At 39.7% G+C, this 18,665-nt stretch overlaps 1 protein-coding gene across 9 annotated transcripts in view; it reads right to left on the reverse strand.

The window, feature by feature from the left end:
- Positions 1 to 2,783: 2,783 nt before the first annotated feature.
- Positions 2,784 to 18,665, reverse strand: part of ATP8B4 (ATPase phospholipid transporting 8B4 (putative)) — a 258,876-nt gene continuing 242,994 nt past the window's right edge. For 8 of the 9 annotated variants that reach the window (XM_027096596.1, XM_027096604.1, XM_027096600.1 and 5 more), the window contains 4 exons: positions 17,988 to 18,233; positions 9,557 to 9,695; positions 6,668 to 6,798; positions 3,913 to 5,083 (listed from right to left, as the gene is read on the reverse strand). In XM_027096596.1, the coding sequence (XP_026952397.1) occupies positions 4,748 to 5,083; positions 6,668 to 6,798; positions 9,557 to 9,695; positions 17,988 to 18,233 (852 nt within the window). In that variant the 3' untranslated portion in view covers positions 3,913 to 4,747. Of the gene's footprint in view, positions 5,084 to 6,667; positions 6,799 to 9,556; positions 9,696 to 17,987; positions 18,234 to 18,665 lie in introns of all 9 variants that reach the window. The other variant, XM_027096598.1, reaches the window with a different exon arrangement.

Raw genomic sequence — 18,665 nt, forward strand, 5'->3', positions numbered from 1 at the left:
TATTTAGAGAAGACCCTTCAATATTTCTTTTAGGGTAGGTTTAGTATTCTGAATTCTTTTAGTTTTTGCTTGTTTGACATACCCTTTATCTCTCTTTCTATTCTAAATAATAATGTTGCTGGATAGAATATCCTAGGATGCAACTTTTTCCCTTTCAGGACTTTGACTACATTGTGTCACTCCCTTCTAGCCTGCAAAGTTTCTGCAGAGAAATCAACTAATAGCCTTATGGGGGGGGGGGTCCCTTGTAAATGACAGTCACTTGCTGCCTTTAGAATCTTCTCTTTATCTCTAACTTTTGCCATATTAATTACGATATGTCTTGGCATGGGTCCGTTTGGATTCATCTTGTTTGGGACCCCCTGCGCTTCCTGTACCAGGATATCTGTTCCCTTCTTTAGATTTGGGAAGTTTCAGCCATAATTTCTTCAGATATATTTTTGATACCCATCTCTCTCTTCTCTTTCTGGAACACCTGTTATGCGTAGGTTGGCACATTTTACATTATCCCATAGATAGCGTATGTTGCTTTCATTTATTTGTCTTTCTGTCTGCTGTTCTGACTGGGTGATTTCCATTATTCTGTCTTTCAGATCACTTACTTGTTCTTCTGTGTCATTTAGTCAGCTATCCATTGCTTCTAGATTGCTTTTTTATCTCAGAAATTGAATTATCCCTTTCTGATGGTTCATCTTTATAGTTTCTAGTTCCTTGTTGCAATGATCTGCATTTCTATCAATAATCTTTCTTAATTCAGTTAGCATTTTTATTACCACCTTTTGAACTGAGGATCCGGTAGACTGGTGAGCTCTGTTTCATTATTTTTTCTTTCAGGGGATTTCTCTTGCTCTTTTTATTGGGAGTAGTTTCTGCATTTTCATTTTATCTTTCGGTGTCTCTATGAATTTAGGAGGAACTGTTACTTTTTGTGGGCTTGAAGGGTGTTTTTATGTGGGAGCATCCCTGTGTAGACTCTGTATATGCACTATCTTTGGTGAGAGGGTTGGTTTTGATATGGACACGAGGCACATCTTTCCTTAGGGTGCTGGCTGTTTTCCCCTTGGGGGTGTGGTTGGTGTTGGGTCTAAAGTCTGCAGGGTGTAAGGTGGGACTTCCTCTCTGTCCATGGCTGTCGCCATCTTGTCAGGGGTAAGGTCTGGTCCCCTGTAGTTAGAGTAGAAACCCTGATATTCAGGCTCAATCAGGCTCCATTCCCTGAGTGCATGCCCTGACCCAAAGGAGGTGACTGCTAAAGCAAGTGAAGCCCATGCATTCACAGAGGATCGATGTGCTGCTTGTGTAGGCCTCTGAAGCTCCACCTGGATGCAGCCTAAGGTCACATCCCTTCCCCTGTTGTGTTGGTCCTAGATCTAGTGCAAGGCTGTGGAGTGGCTGGGCCAGAGCATTCACTAGTCTAGGACTGGGGCTGGGGCTTTGTGACTACAGGAATCGAGGTGGCTGAGCTGCTGCCAGAGATCTGGGCTGCCTCTGTGGCAGACATCTCATAGGACCTGTCTACCACAGATCCAGTGCTAAGCTGCAGTGTGGAGTGGGTAGAGCTGGAGCACTCACTGGGCTGGGAGACTAACTGTGGCATGCTCCTGCAGCTTCGCCCAAGCACGCACTGACAATGACCACCACCACCCTAACTGGGTCACACCCCAGACCCCAGTCTGTCTCTGTGTAGCTATCCCAAGTATTTTCCCAGGGCTGGTTGGCCCAGATCTCATGCCAATCTATAGTATGGAGTGAGCAGGAGTGGGTGTTTGCCCCATTCAGATTGGGGAGTGCAGTGAGGTGACAGCTGCCAGTGCAAGTCTCTCTCTGTCATGATTGTTGGTGAGACAGCACACGCACACTCCTTGGAGTAGAGCCTGGCTTCTCCAGCCCTTCCGTCTATCCCAGCAGTTCTCCCAGTAGCTAACAGGGCTTGTCTGCTCTGTGCTGTTCCCGAGGACTGGGACACCCAGATTGTGGCTCGACCTGCTCACTCCCCCAGGTGAGGGCCCACCAATGCAGAACTTTTCCTTTCAGATTCCTCTCAGGGGTGGGGGTCCCTACCCTATGCCTTTTTTCTGTCCTACCTTGTTACGTGAAGATCTTTCCTGCAGCTATGGTATAGGAGTTCTTCTGCCAGTTTCCAATTAGTTTTCCTTAAGAATTGTCCCATACATAGATTTTTTTTGGATGTGTTTGTATGGCGAGGTGAGCTCCACATCTCCTTCTCTGCCACCTTGATCCCTCCTCTGGGAAGCACAATTTGTAATTGCCTGTAAGAGCTCAAAACTTGGACAGAGACTTTAAAAACACATAGTTATCAACTTTAGTCCTGAATACAGAATTTTTTTCTTTCCAAATAATCTGATAATATTTATGTAAATCTAAAATTTTACTATTCCCCAGTGCATCACCGTCACCCCTCAGGCTTTTTTATCTTCAGGCTCAAAATAATCCCTGGCACTTGAATGACCTCGCAATGGGTATGTGAGTTCATTTGGATCTCATGGGGCCAAAGTAAACTGATAAATGTGTTTCTCTCACAGCTATCCACATTATCTGTTTATAAACAGCCTTATTTAATTTGAACTGAATTTGCAAACGTGGACCATTCCTAATCTTTCCCATCCCTTAAACATAGGTCAAATTGGTTCATTTTATTCTTGACTCTGATCCTAAGAATGATGTACATTTTCCCTAGGCATGTAAAGGAGAAGAAAAAAAAAATCAGTTGATCAGTGGAACAAAAACTCTCCCCAATGAGTTTCCAATAAAGAGACTAAACATCCAACACCACAAGTGCCAAAATATTTAGTAAAAGTTTGCAAATCTTTCAAAAATGTTACAACGCAGTGAAACTAATGACAAATTAGACACTGAAAACTAACATCTAGTTAAGTCTATGCAGGCACGTAGGAGAACAGGGAATATCTAAAAGCATTAACTATGATTAAACCACTGTATTAGGCTCTTTTATATATATCTCATTTGATCCCATTCAGGAAAAGTTATCCCAGACTTGGAAATTAAGGCCAAAAAAAAAAAAAGGATTGTGTGAGCCATAATATCATGCTAGCCCATTATCCATCAAGCCCACCCAAGGGCCATCTGACTCTTTTGGGAAATATAACTTTGACTAATAATGCAATAAAGACCAGATTAAGGATTCTGCAAAGTTGAAGTATGATTTATAGAAAATTGATAAGGCATGATGATCATTTATTTTTGTTTTCTGATAGAGAAATTTACCTCCAAGGTTATAGTTACTATATAAAAATACCTCCAAGGTTATTTCCCTTTAGAATACTAACCAGTTTTAGATCTTACTTTGCAATCTCATTTCATCAATGCCTTTTCCACTGATTACTTAAATTCCAGTTCTTCACATTTGCTCTTGTATTCTGATTGACTTAAATGGCACTTAACTCATCATCTATTCACATGAGAATTATGTTTTCAATGATTTAAGAATTTGTGCTTTGACAATCCTCGAACAACCACATGAGGTAGGTAGTATATCCTCATTTTACAGAGGAAGAAACTGAGTCTCAGAGGAAGCACATTACCTGCCCAAGCTTACAGAGGTAAGGAGTGACAGAACTGGAGTTTGAACACAAATATGCTTGAATTCTTTTACAGATACTATACTGATGACTCATATATGGACTCAAATTTGGACTGGAACATCTCCAAAAACTCAACCTCATGTGTTTGAATTATAAATATGACAGCTGAATATCAAAACCAACTAACTCTGAATGACCTAAACCTGCATATTTAAATAAGTAATTAAAAAGACTGTTTATTAATTTGTTTGGTTTCAAATCTGAACTTTTAAAAACTGGAAATGTTGAAAATATTTGCACATACATTACATGGAATAGTATCATCAAAGTGTGAAATTCCAGTGCTTTGCTGAGTCCATTAATAGCTCTAGATGAGGCAGAGAAAATAACTACTGAAGTTGTTATAAAAGTCATTGAAAAGTATTTAGAATACTTTCCAGAGTCTCTCTTTGACATTTCATGAACATGTCCCTGAGAATTTTTTGAATAAATTTGACCAAATTGTCAGCCTATTCTACTGTAAAGATGTTCAGTCTACTTTGTCTCTAGTAGAAAAATGTGGAATACCAACATGTTTTTCTGCTCTTCAGGCATGAAGGTGATTTGTTGTCCTGGCTGAACACACAGGTAGGGATCAAGACCGGACAGTGACAAGCTGCTGTAAGTCTGGAAGCACCTTAGTGTACAATGTGTACCTTTTAAATCTTAAGAGTGTATCTTGGGAATGGCTGATCTTACATATAAGCGTTAATCTGTCACAAAGATGCTTTTTAGCTGGGATATACACCTTGTGAATGCACCCTTTTATTCACCTGAAGACCCATTCTCTGTATATGCAGATTTACAAGTGTTTCTCCATAAATAAGACTCTAAAGTACAGATCAATTGGTATCTAGGTTGATAAAAAAAACCCTTGTGCTGGTATTGTGAGGGTTTTGTCCACCAACTCATGAATTGGACAGTGACCTCTGACCTGGTTTTCAGTAGAGCACATCTCTATTGGATGGCACTGGCCACTGTCTGACACAGATTTAGGTTAAGCGAGGCCATCTGCCCCACCCCTAACCCCTGATCTTAAACTCTGGAGCCAGCTAATTTCAGCTCCAGCCGAAGTGAAAAGATAACTGTGTGGTTCAAATTCATCTTGACTCACAGTTTCACTGTTTTATCCTGGCTAAAGCTGCTCACTGTGTCTGTGGTTTTCTTACATAAATTTTCAATCCAGCTAGTGCTATTATACAGTGTCTTTTCCAACCCTGATGTCGGGGGTGGATTTTTAGCTCGCATATTTTTTCCAGATGTGATAAGCTCTCCATAGCCCTCTTGGTGAGCAAAAGCATATCCAGATCTTCTCGAGCTTGATCTCCGGGTCTGAGGCTTTCGCCTACGCAGGGGTCTTGCCTTCTTTTGAGCCTTCTGCCACTGGCGGATCTGGAGACAAAGGAGACCCAGAGTGAGAGGAAGCATCCAGATGATATAAACTCCACACAGTGGGCCACTTTGTGAAGTGAAAGCCTTTTCTGTAAAAACAACATCAATGATAACCAAGTACTCAACTTCACTGCAAAATCAAGTTTTTCACCTAAAAGCCAAGCAATTTTCTACCCAAAAGATTACACTGGATACTGGTTAGTTTTTATCTCTACTGAGAGACTATTAAGACTATTAAGAAGTGTTAAGACAAATTTCATTATTGTCCCCATCTAATACATCCACCTTAAGTGAACAGGAACATACTTTTGTACATTTTCTAACGTGCACCAGCCAAATACAGTCAGTATAAAAATTTACAGACCCATATGCCCCAAATAAGTCTTTCCTCTCTCTTTTAAAGGTTCTCAGGATCCAGCAGTCATTAGTAACTGGACTAAGAGAAAATTTAGAAAATGAGAGCCACAAAATTTCAAACTCTTGTGGTAGGTCAAAGTACCATGGGATTTTCAGTGTTTTGATTTCTTTGGGGGTTTTTTGTGGTCTTTTGAAGAGCTCAACATTGTTTGGGTGGGTTTCTAGCATTTCTTTCATTTCCCTATAACGCTGAGGAGGAAGAGAGCCAAGGTTTGGTGCTCAGCACCTTGTTCTTTAGGTCAGCTGATCGATTGCTTGGCTTTTGACTTTCATGTCGGGAGAAAGCCATTAAGCAGAAAATCATGATGTGTCTAAACATAGGAAGAAATGAGCATCATCTTCCTTCAGCTCATCCATCATTTTCTGAGTTGACATCAGAATGAGCTCACAGAGCCAAAGGGAAAGGACAAACATAACAGGGGAATCCACGAATCATTTCAGAAGGAATCTCTTGGTACTTTGGCCCCAGAACATGAAGGATTTCATGATAAGGGAATTTCTACCTCAGTTCTTCTCAGCATCATCAGCCTGGTCACTCACCCCCTCAATATTTCCCCCTTCTCAAGACATAGCTACAAATGCATCTCCTCTTTCTCCTTTTCTCATCTATCTGGGTCCTGACCTAATTTGACATTGTGTTGCTTATACTCCTCCTTCCATAAAATACTGAAATATGTTCTGTCAATCCCTTGACTTAGGTATTTCTAGAATCTGTTCTTTCTGTTTTTCTTCTAACTTTATATTTTCCAATCCAGCTATCATGTTGCTGTTCCCTTTCTTAATCTGTTCAGAAAGTAACCTCTCTCCTCTCTCCCATGTTTAACAATCTGCTACTATATTTCTACAGAAATTTAGAGCCCCTTCACCTAATACTTTGCTTGTCTCTCTTTTACTGTACCCTTTACTTTCCCCAAGTCAGTAACTTTCCCTCTAGCTTGCCTTTGCCTTGGAGCAAATGTCCAAAATGCTGCCAGCAAGCTTGTTTTTTAAAAGTCAACTTTTAAAAATATCCAATCTAACTTGTAATTTACGACTCCCCACCCACATTTAGTGTAGACAGTTATCTTCATTGGCACTCCCAAGGCTAGTATGTTCAGTTGTGGGCAGTTCCAGCTACTGTGATGTGATGCCGTGCACCTGTAGGTGTTGCTGATGGGAAGTTCATTAGCTCTTCTCTGGACTTCTAATCAGGCAGAGGACATGATTCCAAGAGCGAAGAACCAACCTCTCAAGTACCCAGCAGCATTACAACATACCTGATCACTCAGGGTTGGGAATAAATCCACCTTCAAAAATCTGAATGCCACCACAGGCATAACTGAAGCCACTGTCGTTAAGAGAATAACAAGCCAGATGCACTTCTGGGTCAAGGAATGTCGTGCATTTCCTATTATTAAAGAAAAATAAACACTGTGATTATAAATAGAACTGAATTATTGAATTAATTGGTTCTTTGTCTATTCCCATAAGGTCTTTTTTGAAAGGGACTTTTGGACTACCTAGGAGAACCACTGGGTATCTTCCCCAGTATATCATATGCTCAGTGGTGATAAGAGTGCAAGAATGGTAAGATCACCCTTGGGAACTGCTTCACGGCCTGATCACTAGGGGACTGCCAGCCAGAGCCAACCATTCTCTGATCCAGGCTCAGTCCAGCTTCACTCATGAAGCAGAATTCTCAAAATCCCTCAACTACAAAGCAGTCATTATTTTTAAAGGCACATTTACCCTTATGGATTCAAACAAAACTACACAATGTATGTTCTGGATTCAGGTACAATCGCAAATACTGGTCTTCTCAACTGGCTATGTCATAAAAGGTGAGCTGTGTCTACTACAGGGTCAACCTTTTAAATTCAGGCAACAGCCCCCAAAAACCTGCCTCAGAGGGACTTACCAATCTCTCTATCTCATACCTTCACTCGGTTATGAAGTACTCAAGGTTCCAAGGAGATCAGAGATGCTCTTGGGTTTGTGAAAAGAGCATTCTCCACACTGGGAAACCACTGATTCAGCCATCCAATATTCTAGTTCAATAGAGTAGTGAAACTCATTTCCAAGCCTGGAGCCAGTTTTCTTATTTTATACTCACACCTCGTATACTGGGATGTTCGTTTAAACAAAGCAATAAGGGTCAGTAAGGCAGACAGACAAACTATACGGAAGATGTCAACCCTACTTACGAACTGTTGTTCCTGTTGGTTTTCTAGGCATATGATACCTCCAATTCTCCAGGTTCCCGCTCCCAATGCTATAGTTAACACAATTTTAATGGGCTTTGGGTGTGATGCTTGGCTCCTTATTGGAATGTCTGCATTTTCTGTCTTAGGAGGATAGACTCTGCCTACCAAAGAGCACGGCAGAAACAAACTTGACTCAGTAAATTAAATGTCTTTTTGAACTCCCTGAAGCTCAGTACCCCCAGGCATGGCTGGAAAAACAAGCATCACTTTAAAACCACACTCCTGCTTGCTTCTGGCTACTAAGGAAAAAAAAATTTTCTTAAACCTCAATGTTGATTTAAGTTTTGAAAAGTCTCATTGGAACCCAGTAATTAATTCCTGGAATGGCATGTGCTTAGACAGTGGTCCCCACACAAACTACTTTCTCCAGTTGAGGCATTCCAGTCTCATTATGCATGTTCGAATGCTGTCTTAGGACTGGAAGTCTTCTGGTTAATGCACTGAACTTTCAGATTTGGCAACCAAAAAGAAAAGAAAAAACTTAAAAGTAGTTTAAATGGCTCTCTTTTTCCTAATGTGTTTATTCTTATTCACAACTATCATGTTTATACATGGTTGGAATCTTCTGATAAATAAAGGATTAACATTACATGTTAAGTGAGAGAGGTACAATTTAAAGATTTCCATGTACACACAGAGGAAGGCAAAACTTGAATACAACACTCTTAAGCATATACATGCATTTAAATGGAATTGCAATTTCAGGTGCCTTTGGAAATGTAAAACCCTATAATCGCTCTTATTTTGCTTTCTACATGAATCAGTCTTCTAAGAATTATTTTTCTAGACTGGATTTCCCAACTAGTGGATGCAAATCTGTCTTGCCTAATCGAGCTCAAGTAGCTTGTCACTATGTATCTCTCTTTTCCACAGTTTGCTGGGATGAACTCAGAAACATCACTGTTACCAACTTATTTCACACACACTAGAGATTTCAAAACTTCTTTAAAAGTCTATTAATAGCCCCACTGTGTAAAGCTCAGTGGCCCTTGCTGGGAATCATGTTGAAATGTGGAGTGCAATGATAGTATACTCCAAAGATAGACCAGATATATACTCTTTGTAGAATCACAGAATCTCAGGGGTTTAAGGGATTTTAGGAAGTCTTTTGCTACCTATCTGCTGTTCGAAGTCCCCAACCAGTAATCAAGCCACATTTGCTTTAATCACCATCTTCATCATCATCAAGGCTAACATTTACTAAAAAAGTATTATGTACCAGGCTACATGCTAAGCATTTCATATGCATTATATCATTTAACCCTCACCAATTTGCTATAAAAGTAGGAACTATTAACATCCCCAAGTTTAGAACTGAAGACATTAAGGCATGAAAAGGAAAAGAAACTTGCCTAAGGTCACACAGCTTATAAGTGGCAGAGATGACACTTGAACACTGGCTGTCTAACTACAGAGACTATTCTCGGTGCCACTCATGGACTATGTCCGGCAATTTTTAAAAGGCTCTAAATTATACATTTCTTTTCTAAATGCAAATAAGTTCCACAGGTAAACTTAGGCAGAAATGTCAGTGATAATGTGGCATAAAAGGGAAAGCCTGGCATTTCTTTCTCTTCCCTCTATCATACATGAACTTCACAGGTTTTCAGGTATCCCTGATCTATATGTGCTATGCCTGTTATTTGGAAAGGGACAGTCTACTGCATCTGGGCTGTTAGGAACCTGTAAGCGGCTATCTCAGTGATTCTGCATCTAGTAGGGACAGCAAAACCTAATCTTTTGGAGCTCACTTCAAGCCTGTAAGCCCTCAGATGTCTGGCTCAATCAATTCCTAGAGACAGAATTATTGGTCATCCCTAATCCCACCAAAGAAAATAAATTACAAAGACAAATAAATGACAACTTGACACTAGGCCCCAGCAAATAGTGGGACTCACTTACCAACAAATGGAAACTGCCTTGGGAAGATGCCAAAGAGGCCATTACTGTGCATGGTAAATAAAATGGAGAAATAAGTGGCAATGCTGCCCCAGACGAAGACATGATTAATGATAGTCCAGTAACTGGTATCCAAGGCTATCTGTAAATAAAGTCAAACACAAAGGGGAGATTGTTGAGGATTAAAAGAGCATCATTTTACTGAGTAATGTTTCCTCAGAACTGTTCTGTGAGAAGACAGTGGCACATGTCTAGTTTCCAGCCAACCATAGGCCTTACCACTTTCTGCACAACACAGGGGACTAATGTGACATTCCTGGTAGACAACTGACTTTAGGACCTATATCTGCAAGCCATTATATCTAGCAACGTTGAATCAAAAATCAGGAAATAAAATGTTAAACTTCTTTTAAGTGAGAAATAAGAAAGCAGGATGGTTTCTAATTTCAAAGCTACTTTCCAAATTGCCCTCAAAATTTTTCTATTGGAAAACTATTTTTCATAGTGAGCAAGTGCAACATTTTAAAATCTGTACATAGGGCTTCCCTGGTGGCACAGTGGTTAAGAATCCACCTGCCAATGCAGGGGACACGGGTTCGAGCCCTGGGCTGGGAAGATCCCATATGCCGCGGAGCAACTAAGCCTGTGCACCACAACTACCGAGCCTGCGCTCTAGAGCCGGTGAGCCACAACTACTGAGCCCATGAGCCACAACTACTGAAGCCCGTGCACCTAGAGCCCGTGCTCCGCAACAAGAGAAGCCACCACAATGAGAAGCCCGTGCACTGCAAGGAAGAGTAGCCCCCTCTCAGTGCAACTAGAGAAAGCCCGCGCGCAGCAATGAAGACCCAATGCAGCCCTCAAAATAAATAAATAAATAAATTTTAAAAAAACTAAAAAAAAATCTGTACATAGATTTTCATATGACCATTTTGATACAGGTATAATCTGTTTACATCAATATTCTAATTCATTTTGGTTATCATTTCTCTTAAGTTATTCAAATAATAGCAAAGAAAAATCCTTAATCCACTTAAGGCATAAAATTCAGAACCCGGGGTTCATGGTGATCTGGAAACATGCTCACAAGCCCTTCTCCCTTCCAATAACTTATTATGGCAGTAGAGCTGCAAAACAGTAACCTGTTATGGGGAAACCAAGACAGCCACTGGTGAATATGAACACTTGAGTTCTCAGAGAAAAAAAAGTAGGTTCTAGCATCCTTATTTGCATATCAGAGGCACCAAATGGTCCAAGTGAAGGTTTGCATTTCTAGCACAGTCTGATGCAAGGCCACAGATTTATTGCCTGCCTGAGGGGGCTCTACCTACATAGTAAACAGATTCCGCTCTGCACATGGAGACATACTTCCCTTTCCCACATGACGTTTACTGTCCTTTAAAATGATGCCCCATATAAAGAATGCTAAGACCAATCACAAGCACTGAAATTGAAACTGCGATTAAAAATCATCCAACAAACAAAAGCCCAGGACCAGATGGCTTCACAGGGGAATTCTATCAAACATTTACAGAAGAGCTAACACCGATTCTTCTCAAACTCTTCCAAAATATAGCAGAGGGAGGAACACTCCCAAACTCATTCTATGAGGCCACCATCACCTTGATACCAAAACCAGACAAGGATGTCACAAAGAAAGAAAACTACAGGCCAATATCACTGATGAACATAGACGCAAAAATCCTCAACAAAATACTAGCAAACAGAATCCAACAGCACATTAAAAGGATCATACACCATGATCAAGTGGGGTTTATTCCAGGAATGCAAGGATTCTTCAATATACACAAATCAATCAACATGATACACCATATTTACAAATTGAAGGAGAAAAACCATATGATCATCTCAATAGATGCAGAGAAAGCTTTCGACAAAATTCAACACCCATTTATGATAAAAACCCTGCAGAAAGTAGGCATAGAGGGAACTTACCTCAACATAATAAAGGCCATATATGACAAACCCACAGCCAACATTGTCCTCAAGGGTGAAAAACTGAAACCATTTCCACTAAGATCAGGAACGAGACAAGGTTGCCCACTCTCACCACTGTTATTCAACATAGTTTTGGAAGTTTTAGCCACAGCAATCAGAGAAAAAAGGAAATAAAAGGAATCCAAATCGGAAAAGAAGTAAAGCTGTCACTGTTTGCAGATGACATGATACCATACATAGAGAATCCTAAAGATGCTACCAGAAAACTACTAGAGCTAATCAATGAATTTGGTAAAGTAGCAGGATACAAAATTAATGCACAGAAATCTCTGGCATTCCTATAAACTAATGATGAAAAATCTGAAAGTGAAATCAAGAAAACACTCCCATTTACCACTGCAACAAAAAGATTAAAATATCTAGGAATAAACCCACCTAAGGAGACAAAAGACCTGTATGCAGAAGAGTATAAGACACTGATGAAAGAAATTAAAGATGATACAAATAGATGGAGAGATATACCATGTTCTTGGATTGGAAGAATCAACATTATGAAAATGAGTATACTACCCAAAGCAATCTACAGATTCAATGCAATCCCTATCAGACTACCACTGGCATTTTTCACAGAACGAAAACAAAAAATTTCACAATTTGTATGGAAACACAAAAGACCCTGAATAGCCAAAGCAATCTTGAGAACGAAAAACGGAGCTGGAGGAATCAGGCTCCCTGACTTCGGACTATACTACAAAGCTACAGTAATCAAGACAGTATGGTACTGGCACAAAAACAGAAAGACAGTTCAATGGAACAGGATAGAAAGCCCAGAGATAAACCCACGCACATATGGTCACCTTATCTTTGATAAAGGAGGCAGGAATGTACAGTGGAGAAAGGACAGCCTCTTCAATAAGTGGTGCTGGGAAAACTGGACAGGTACATGTAAAAGTATGAGATTAGATCACTCCCTAACACCATACACAAAAATAAGCTCAAAATGGATTAAAGACCTAAATGTAAGGCCAGACACTATCAAACTCTTAGAGGAAAACATAGGCAGGACACTCTATGACATAAATCACAGCAAGATCCTTTTTGACCCACCTCCTAGAGAAATGGAAATAAAAACAAAAATAAACAAATGGGACCTAATAAAACTTCAAAGCTTTGGACAGAAAGGAAACCATAAACAAGACCAAAAGACAACCCTCAGAATGGGAGAAACTATTTGCAAATGAAGCAACTGACAAAGGATTAATCTCCAAAATTTATAAGCAGCTCATGCAGCTCAATTACAAAAAAACAAACAACCCAATCCAAAAATGGGCAGAAGACCTAAATAGACATTTCTCCAAAGAAGATATACAGACTGCCAACAAACACATGAAAGAATGCTCAACATCATTAATCATTAGAGAAATGCAAATCAAAACTACAATGAGATATCATCTCACACCGGTCACAATGGCCATCATCAAAAAATCTAGAAACAATAAATGCTGGTGAGGGTGTGGAGGAAAGCGAACACTCTTGCACTGCTGGTGGGAATGTGAATTGGTTACAGCCACTATGGAGAACAGTATGGAGGTTCCTTAAAAAACTACAAATAGAACTACCATATGACCCAGCAATCCCACTACTGGGCATACACCCTGAGAAAACCATAATTCAAAAAGAGTCATGTACCACAATGTTCATTGTAGCTCTATTTACAATAGCCCGGAGATGGAAACAACCTAAGTGTCCATCATCGGATGAATGGATAAAGAAGATGTGGCACATATATACAATGGAATATTACTCAGCCATGAAAAGAAACAAAATTGAGCTATTTGTAATGAGGTGGATAGACCTAGAGTGTGTCATACAGAGTGAAGTAAGTCAGAAAGAGAAAGACAAATACTGTATGCTAACACATATATATGGAATTTAAGAAAAAAGAAATGTCATGAAGAACCTAGGAGTAAGACAGGAATAAAGACACAGACCTACTAGAGAATGGATGAGGATATGGGGAGGGGGAAGGGTGAGCCGTGACAAAGCGAGAGAGAGGCATGGACATATATACATTAACAAACATAAGGTAGATAGCTAGTGGGAAGCAGCCGCATAGCACAGGGAGATTAGCTCGGTGCTTTGTGACCACCTGGAGGGGTGGGATAGGGAGGGTGGGAGGGAAGAGACGCAAGAGGGAAGAGATATGGGAACATATGTATATGTATAACTGATTCACTTTGTTAAAAAGCAGAAACAAACAAACAAACAAAAAAGAATGCTGGTAGCCATGATGAAACTGCAGGGGTGCTAAAGGGACAGCCTTTACTTTCCTCAAGAGGCCTGAGAATAGACAGCCCTGCTTTCCATGCCTCAGCAAAGAGATGCTGGCTTTCCAGTTCATTTGTTCAGAGATCAGACCAAAATCTGCAGCTGTACCTTTCACCACCTGTCAGTTCATCAGCATTTAGAGACACCAGTAGCCTGACCTGTGTGGGTATGAGTAGGCAAAGAAAAATCACAACCAATTTAAGAGGATGCAATTGAAAAAAAACAAGAACAGGTGGCTCCTGCTGAGGCAGAACTAATGGGAAAGACAGACAAGCACTATAACAACAACAAAAAATGTAATAAGAACTCTTAAGGAGATGCAATTAGATCATAGAAAAAAATTCTGGAAGAAATAAAAGCATTATTTCTGAATTTAAAAATTCAGTAGAGAAACCAAACAATAATAGTCACTGATGAGAACTGAATTAATATTCTGGGAAAAACAACTGGAAACAATATTTCATAACTGGGCAAAAACTTGAAGAAATGGGAACCAGGTGCAAAAAGATATGAGACATGGGTGGCAAATCCATAGATGTCAGACCCATGGGCCCAATATAAGAAATAATGGCATCGTAGAAAGAGGAAAAGGAAGAAAGAGAGAAGTAGCAATCAAAGAAATGACAGAGAAAACTGCTCTGGGATAACAAACAGCAAAGATTTTCAGATTGGGAGGGTACTGTAAATTCTAGGAAAATCAATGAAAGAAGTTATGTTCTGGTGACATTTGTGAAGTCGAAGGATAAAGAGCATAAGCTTCTAGACACAGAAGATATTATTTACAAAGGAAAGAGAATCAACTTAATATCAAACTGCTACACTGAAATGGATGTAGTGGAAAATCATTTACAAAGTTCCTAAAGAAAAATGCTCTGATTTAAGAATCTTATGCCCATCCAATATATCATTTAGTAAAGATAAAGAAAGATTTGAACTCAAAAGTATAACATCTATGTACCCCTTCTGCAGAAATTACTCAAGCTTAGACAGAGAGGAAACGATGTTAATGCTGCTCTCAAAATGAGCTTATTCACAAAATTCCTGAAACTTATTCTGTGTGTTAAGGACAGCAATGTCTGACTGAAGCCATGATTTCACGATGGATGCCTTAGCTGTGTCAGAGGCTTCCAAGTCACTCCATTATCTCCTCCTCTGCTACAGAATTGAACACAGGGGAACTAGGCATGGAGAGTTCACAAAGCACCCATATGCTTTATTTAGTTGTGAAACAGACAAACAGAACTCCTCTTTGAGTGGAGAAATATGGTTCTGATTTTGGATGCTACCTGTCTGACTGAATTTTGGACTTCCAAGATGTCAAGTGTTAGATGGCTTTGGTTTGAACTTAATGATACTCACTTAGATGGACCAAGGCATGGCAGAGATGCCATTTAAGAGCAGTATATTTACATCTGATTCATTCAATCTATTAAATATTTACTGAGTCATGAAAAGAAAGTCTGGGGTTTAACAAGATCTTTCATTGGATATAAGAGGCTAAGATTTGTAAAAGACATTGTTTATAGGATAGAAAAAGGACTCACCACAGGCAATTCAAACTCTATAAAAATTAAGCCCTTGATTTATACTTTCCCCTTCAAAAAAACACCCCCCAAAAAAAACCACACACACAAAAAGACAAAAAACAGAGGTCACATGGCTTAATGTATCCACTCAGAGGTACAGACTTTAATGGATTGGAAAGCTTTTGTAAATTCTAACTCAATACCTAATGGTATTGTCCACCATTTGCATAAAAGAGGAAATAGAAACAAACTCAAGATGCCTGATGAAGATCAATGGATCATCAGGAATCATTCTTACCAGATGGGAATGTAAATTGGTGCAGCCACTATGAAAAACATTATGGAGGTTCCTCAAAAAATTAAAACTAGAGTTGTCATTATAATCCAGCAATCCCACTCCTGGGCATGTATCTGGACAAAACTGTAATTTGAAAACATACATGTACCCCAGTGTTCATAGCAGCACTGTTTACAAATAGCCAGGTCATGGAAGCAAGTGTCCATCAACACCAAGTATCCACTGACAGATGAATGAATAAAGATGAATGTGTGTGTGTGTGTGTGTGTGTGTGTGTGTGTGTGTGTATCACCCCCACAGTGAAATACTACTCAGTCATTAAAAAGAATGAAATAATGCCATTTCTAGCAACATGGATGGACCTAGAGATGATCATACTAAGTGAAGTAAGTCAGAAAGAGAAAGACAAATACCATATGCTATCACTATATGTCAAATCTAAAATATGACACAAATAAACTTATTTACAAAACAGACTCACAGACATAGAGATCAGACCTGTGGTTGCCAAGGAGAAGGGGGGGTTGGGAGAGGGATGGATTAGGAGTTTGGGATTAGCAGATGCAAACGACAGTAAGTCCCCTACATACGAACCTTCAAGTTGCGAACTTTCAAAGATGCAAACGTGCGTTCACAAGTCCAGTCACATAAGTTAGTTCATGTGTCTGGTGTACATTGTCACGTGTGTGCATCCTCTACAAGTGGTTGTGCTTTTGTGTACTTTACTGTATAGTACTGTATAGAGTACAGTAGTACAGTATCTTTATTTCAAGCTAGATCTGCAAGAGGACGACTTCATTGAACTCCTTGCTGTGCAACACGAGGAGCTGACTAATGAAGACCTGATGGAATTGGAGGCCCAGAGAAAGGATGAAGAGAGACAAGAGGGAGAAGAAGTAACTGAAGAACCGAAGAGATTCACGATGCAGGAAATGGCAAGGGGTTGTTCATTTGAGGAGGCACTGTTAGTTTTTGAGGCACAGGATCTGAATGTAGAATGGTACGTGAAGGTTGCAGCGGTCATTCAGAATGCAATCCAGTGCTACCATGTCATCTATGACTAGAAAAGAAGAGCTACTACCCAGACATCACTGGATCGTTTTTTCAAGAGGGTAGATAGATTGAATCCAGCAAGCAACCAGAACCTATGCCATCAACGTCAGGCATGAGTGAAATAGCAGCTTGTCCTCCGTCTCCTATTGCTGACGATCCTTCAGCTCTACCATCTCCCACCTTCTCTCCCTCCTCGAGTAACTCTCCTTGCCTGTTCACTCGATGCCAGCCCCTGTATGCCAGCTGTTGTACTGTACTACTGTACTTTTCAAGGTACCGTATTATAAGATTAAAAATGTTTTCCTTATTTTTGTGTTTGTTTTTTATGTATTATTTGTGTGAAAAGTATTATAAACCTAATACAGTACAGTACTATATAGCCGATTGTGTTAGTTGGGTATCTAGGCTAACTTTGTTGGACTTAGGGAAAAATTGGACTTACGAACCGAACGCACTCTCGGAACAGAACTCATTTGTATGTAGGGGACTTACTGTATTATATACAGAATGAATAAAGAACAAGGTCCTACTATATAGCACAGGAAACTACATTCAATATCCTGTGATAAACCATAATGGAAAAGAATATGATATGTATGTGTATAACTGATTCACTTTGTTATAAAGCAGAAACTAACACATCATTGTAAGGCAATTATACTCCAATAAAGATGTTTAAAAAAAAGTATGAAAAAGAATATATTTATGTATAACAGAATCACTTTGCTGTATACCAGAAACACAACATTGTAAATCAACTATGCTTCAATAAAATGAATTTTTAAAAAATCATTCCTACCAGGAAAACTTCTATGAATTTGAGATGCAGATGTGCCATATACATAGCATTGAACCTCTTGATAATTCCACAGAAATGTACTGCCAAGTAAACGTTATATCTCACTTTGAAACCTGGAAGTTACTAAGTCTTATAGAAGTCATGGGAAAGTTTCTGTTATCATTGGAAAAATTTTCTTCCAAGAAGACAGCACAAGGAGGAAGCAGTAGTATAATCATTTCTCTTCACATACAACGCGCAGTCCCAAGAAGTGATTGATTCATTGTGAGGTTTCCACTAACATGGAGGTTATAGACATCCAATGCTAATCTCCTACATCTGGAAATTTATGTTAAAGCTTCCTGTTTTAATCTCAAAATGTGTAGTTAAAAAGAAAACCCCAGTATTCCTTTAAAATTACTGTCAACAAATGAAACAGAATTTTAAAAGGTGTAAAGACATCAAGTTAAGATATTTTCACCAGTAGGTTACCTGCACACTGACCACAATGACCAAAGACGTGGCCATGGTCACTGCAAAAGACTGGTAGTCTGCAATGTGCTGTCCATCTTCTCCAGCCACGTTGTAAAAGGCCCCATATGGGATGAAGAAAAGGACTAACGAGGTGTAGATTCCATGTGCCATGCAGATGAAAAATTTATGCTTGTTAAAAAGTAGATTCAGCTGTCCAGGTTTGTAGAGCTGGGGACAATCCATGCTATTCTGGTCATTAACATCCTGTCAACAGAGAGTTACTTCAGTGGAAGAGGTTTGAGAATTTAGAGATACCCTGAATTTCCTATCTCCAGAAATAGCACATGCATATCTAAGCATGCCCTAATACACACTACTCACTATTTTGTTTTCATTCCCACAGTAACCCAAAGGATAATAAAACGATCCCTATTTCATACAGGGAACTTGAATCTCCAAGAGAGATTCATGAGAGGCCACACAGCTCTTATGGCAGAACCAGAACTTGACTGCACGCAGATATTTGGCTTCAAATTGAAGTTTCTTTCCTGTACTCTCCTGCAACTGCATGCATGCTCCCAGAATTCTAGTCCATCCTGTGCAGCCAGTGGGCCCCAGGGGTTAATTGCCAACGCAGTGAGTGGTAGTGACCAGGGGATGTCAGCAGAGAGCTGCAGAGTCAGAACTGGCCAACCA

This window comes from Aethalodelphis obliquidens, unplaced genomic scaffold, assembly GCF_003676395.1.
Source record: "Aethalodelphis obliquidens isolate GAN/ISIS:26980383/991018 unplaced genomic scaffold, ASM367639v1 scaffold105, whole genome shotgun sequence".
NCBI classification, from domain to species: Eukaryota; Metazoa; Chordata; class Mammalia; order Artiodactyla; family Delphinidae; genus Aethalodelphis; species Aethalodelphis obliquidens.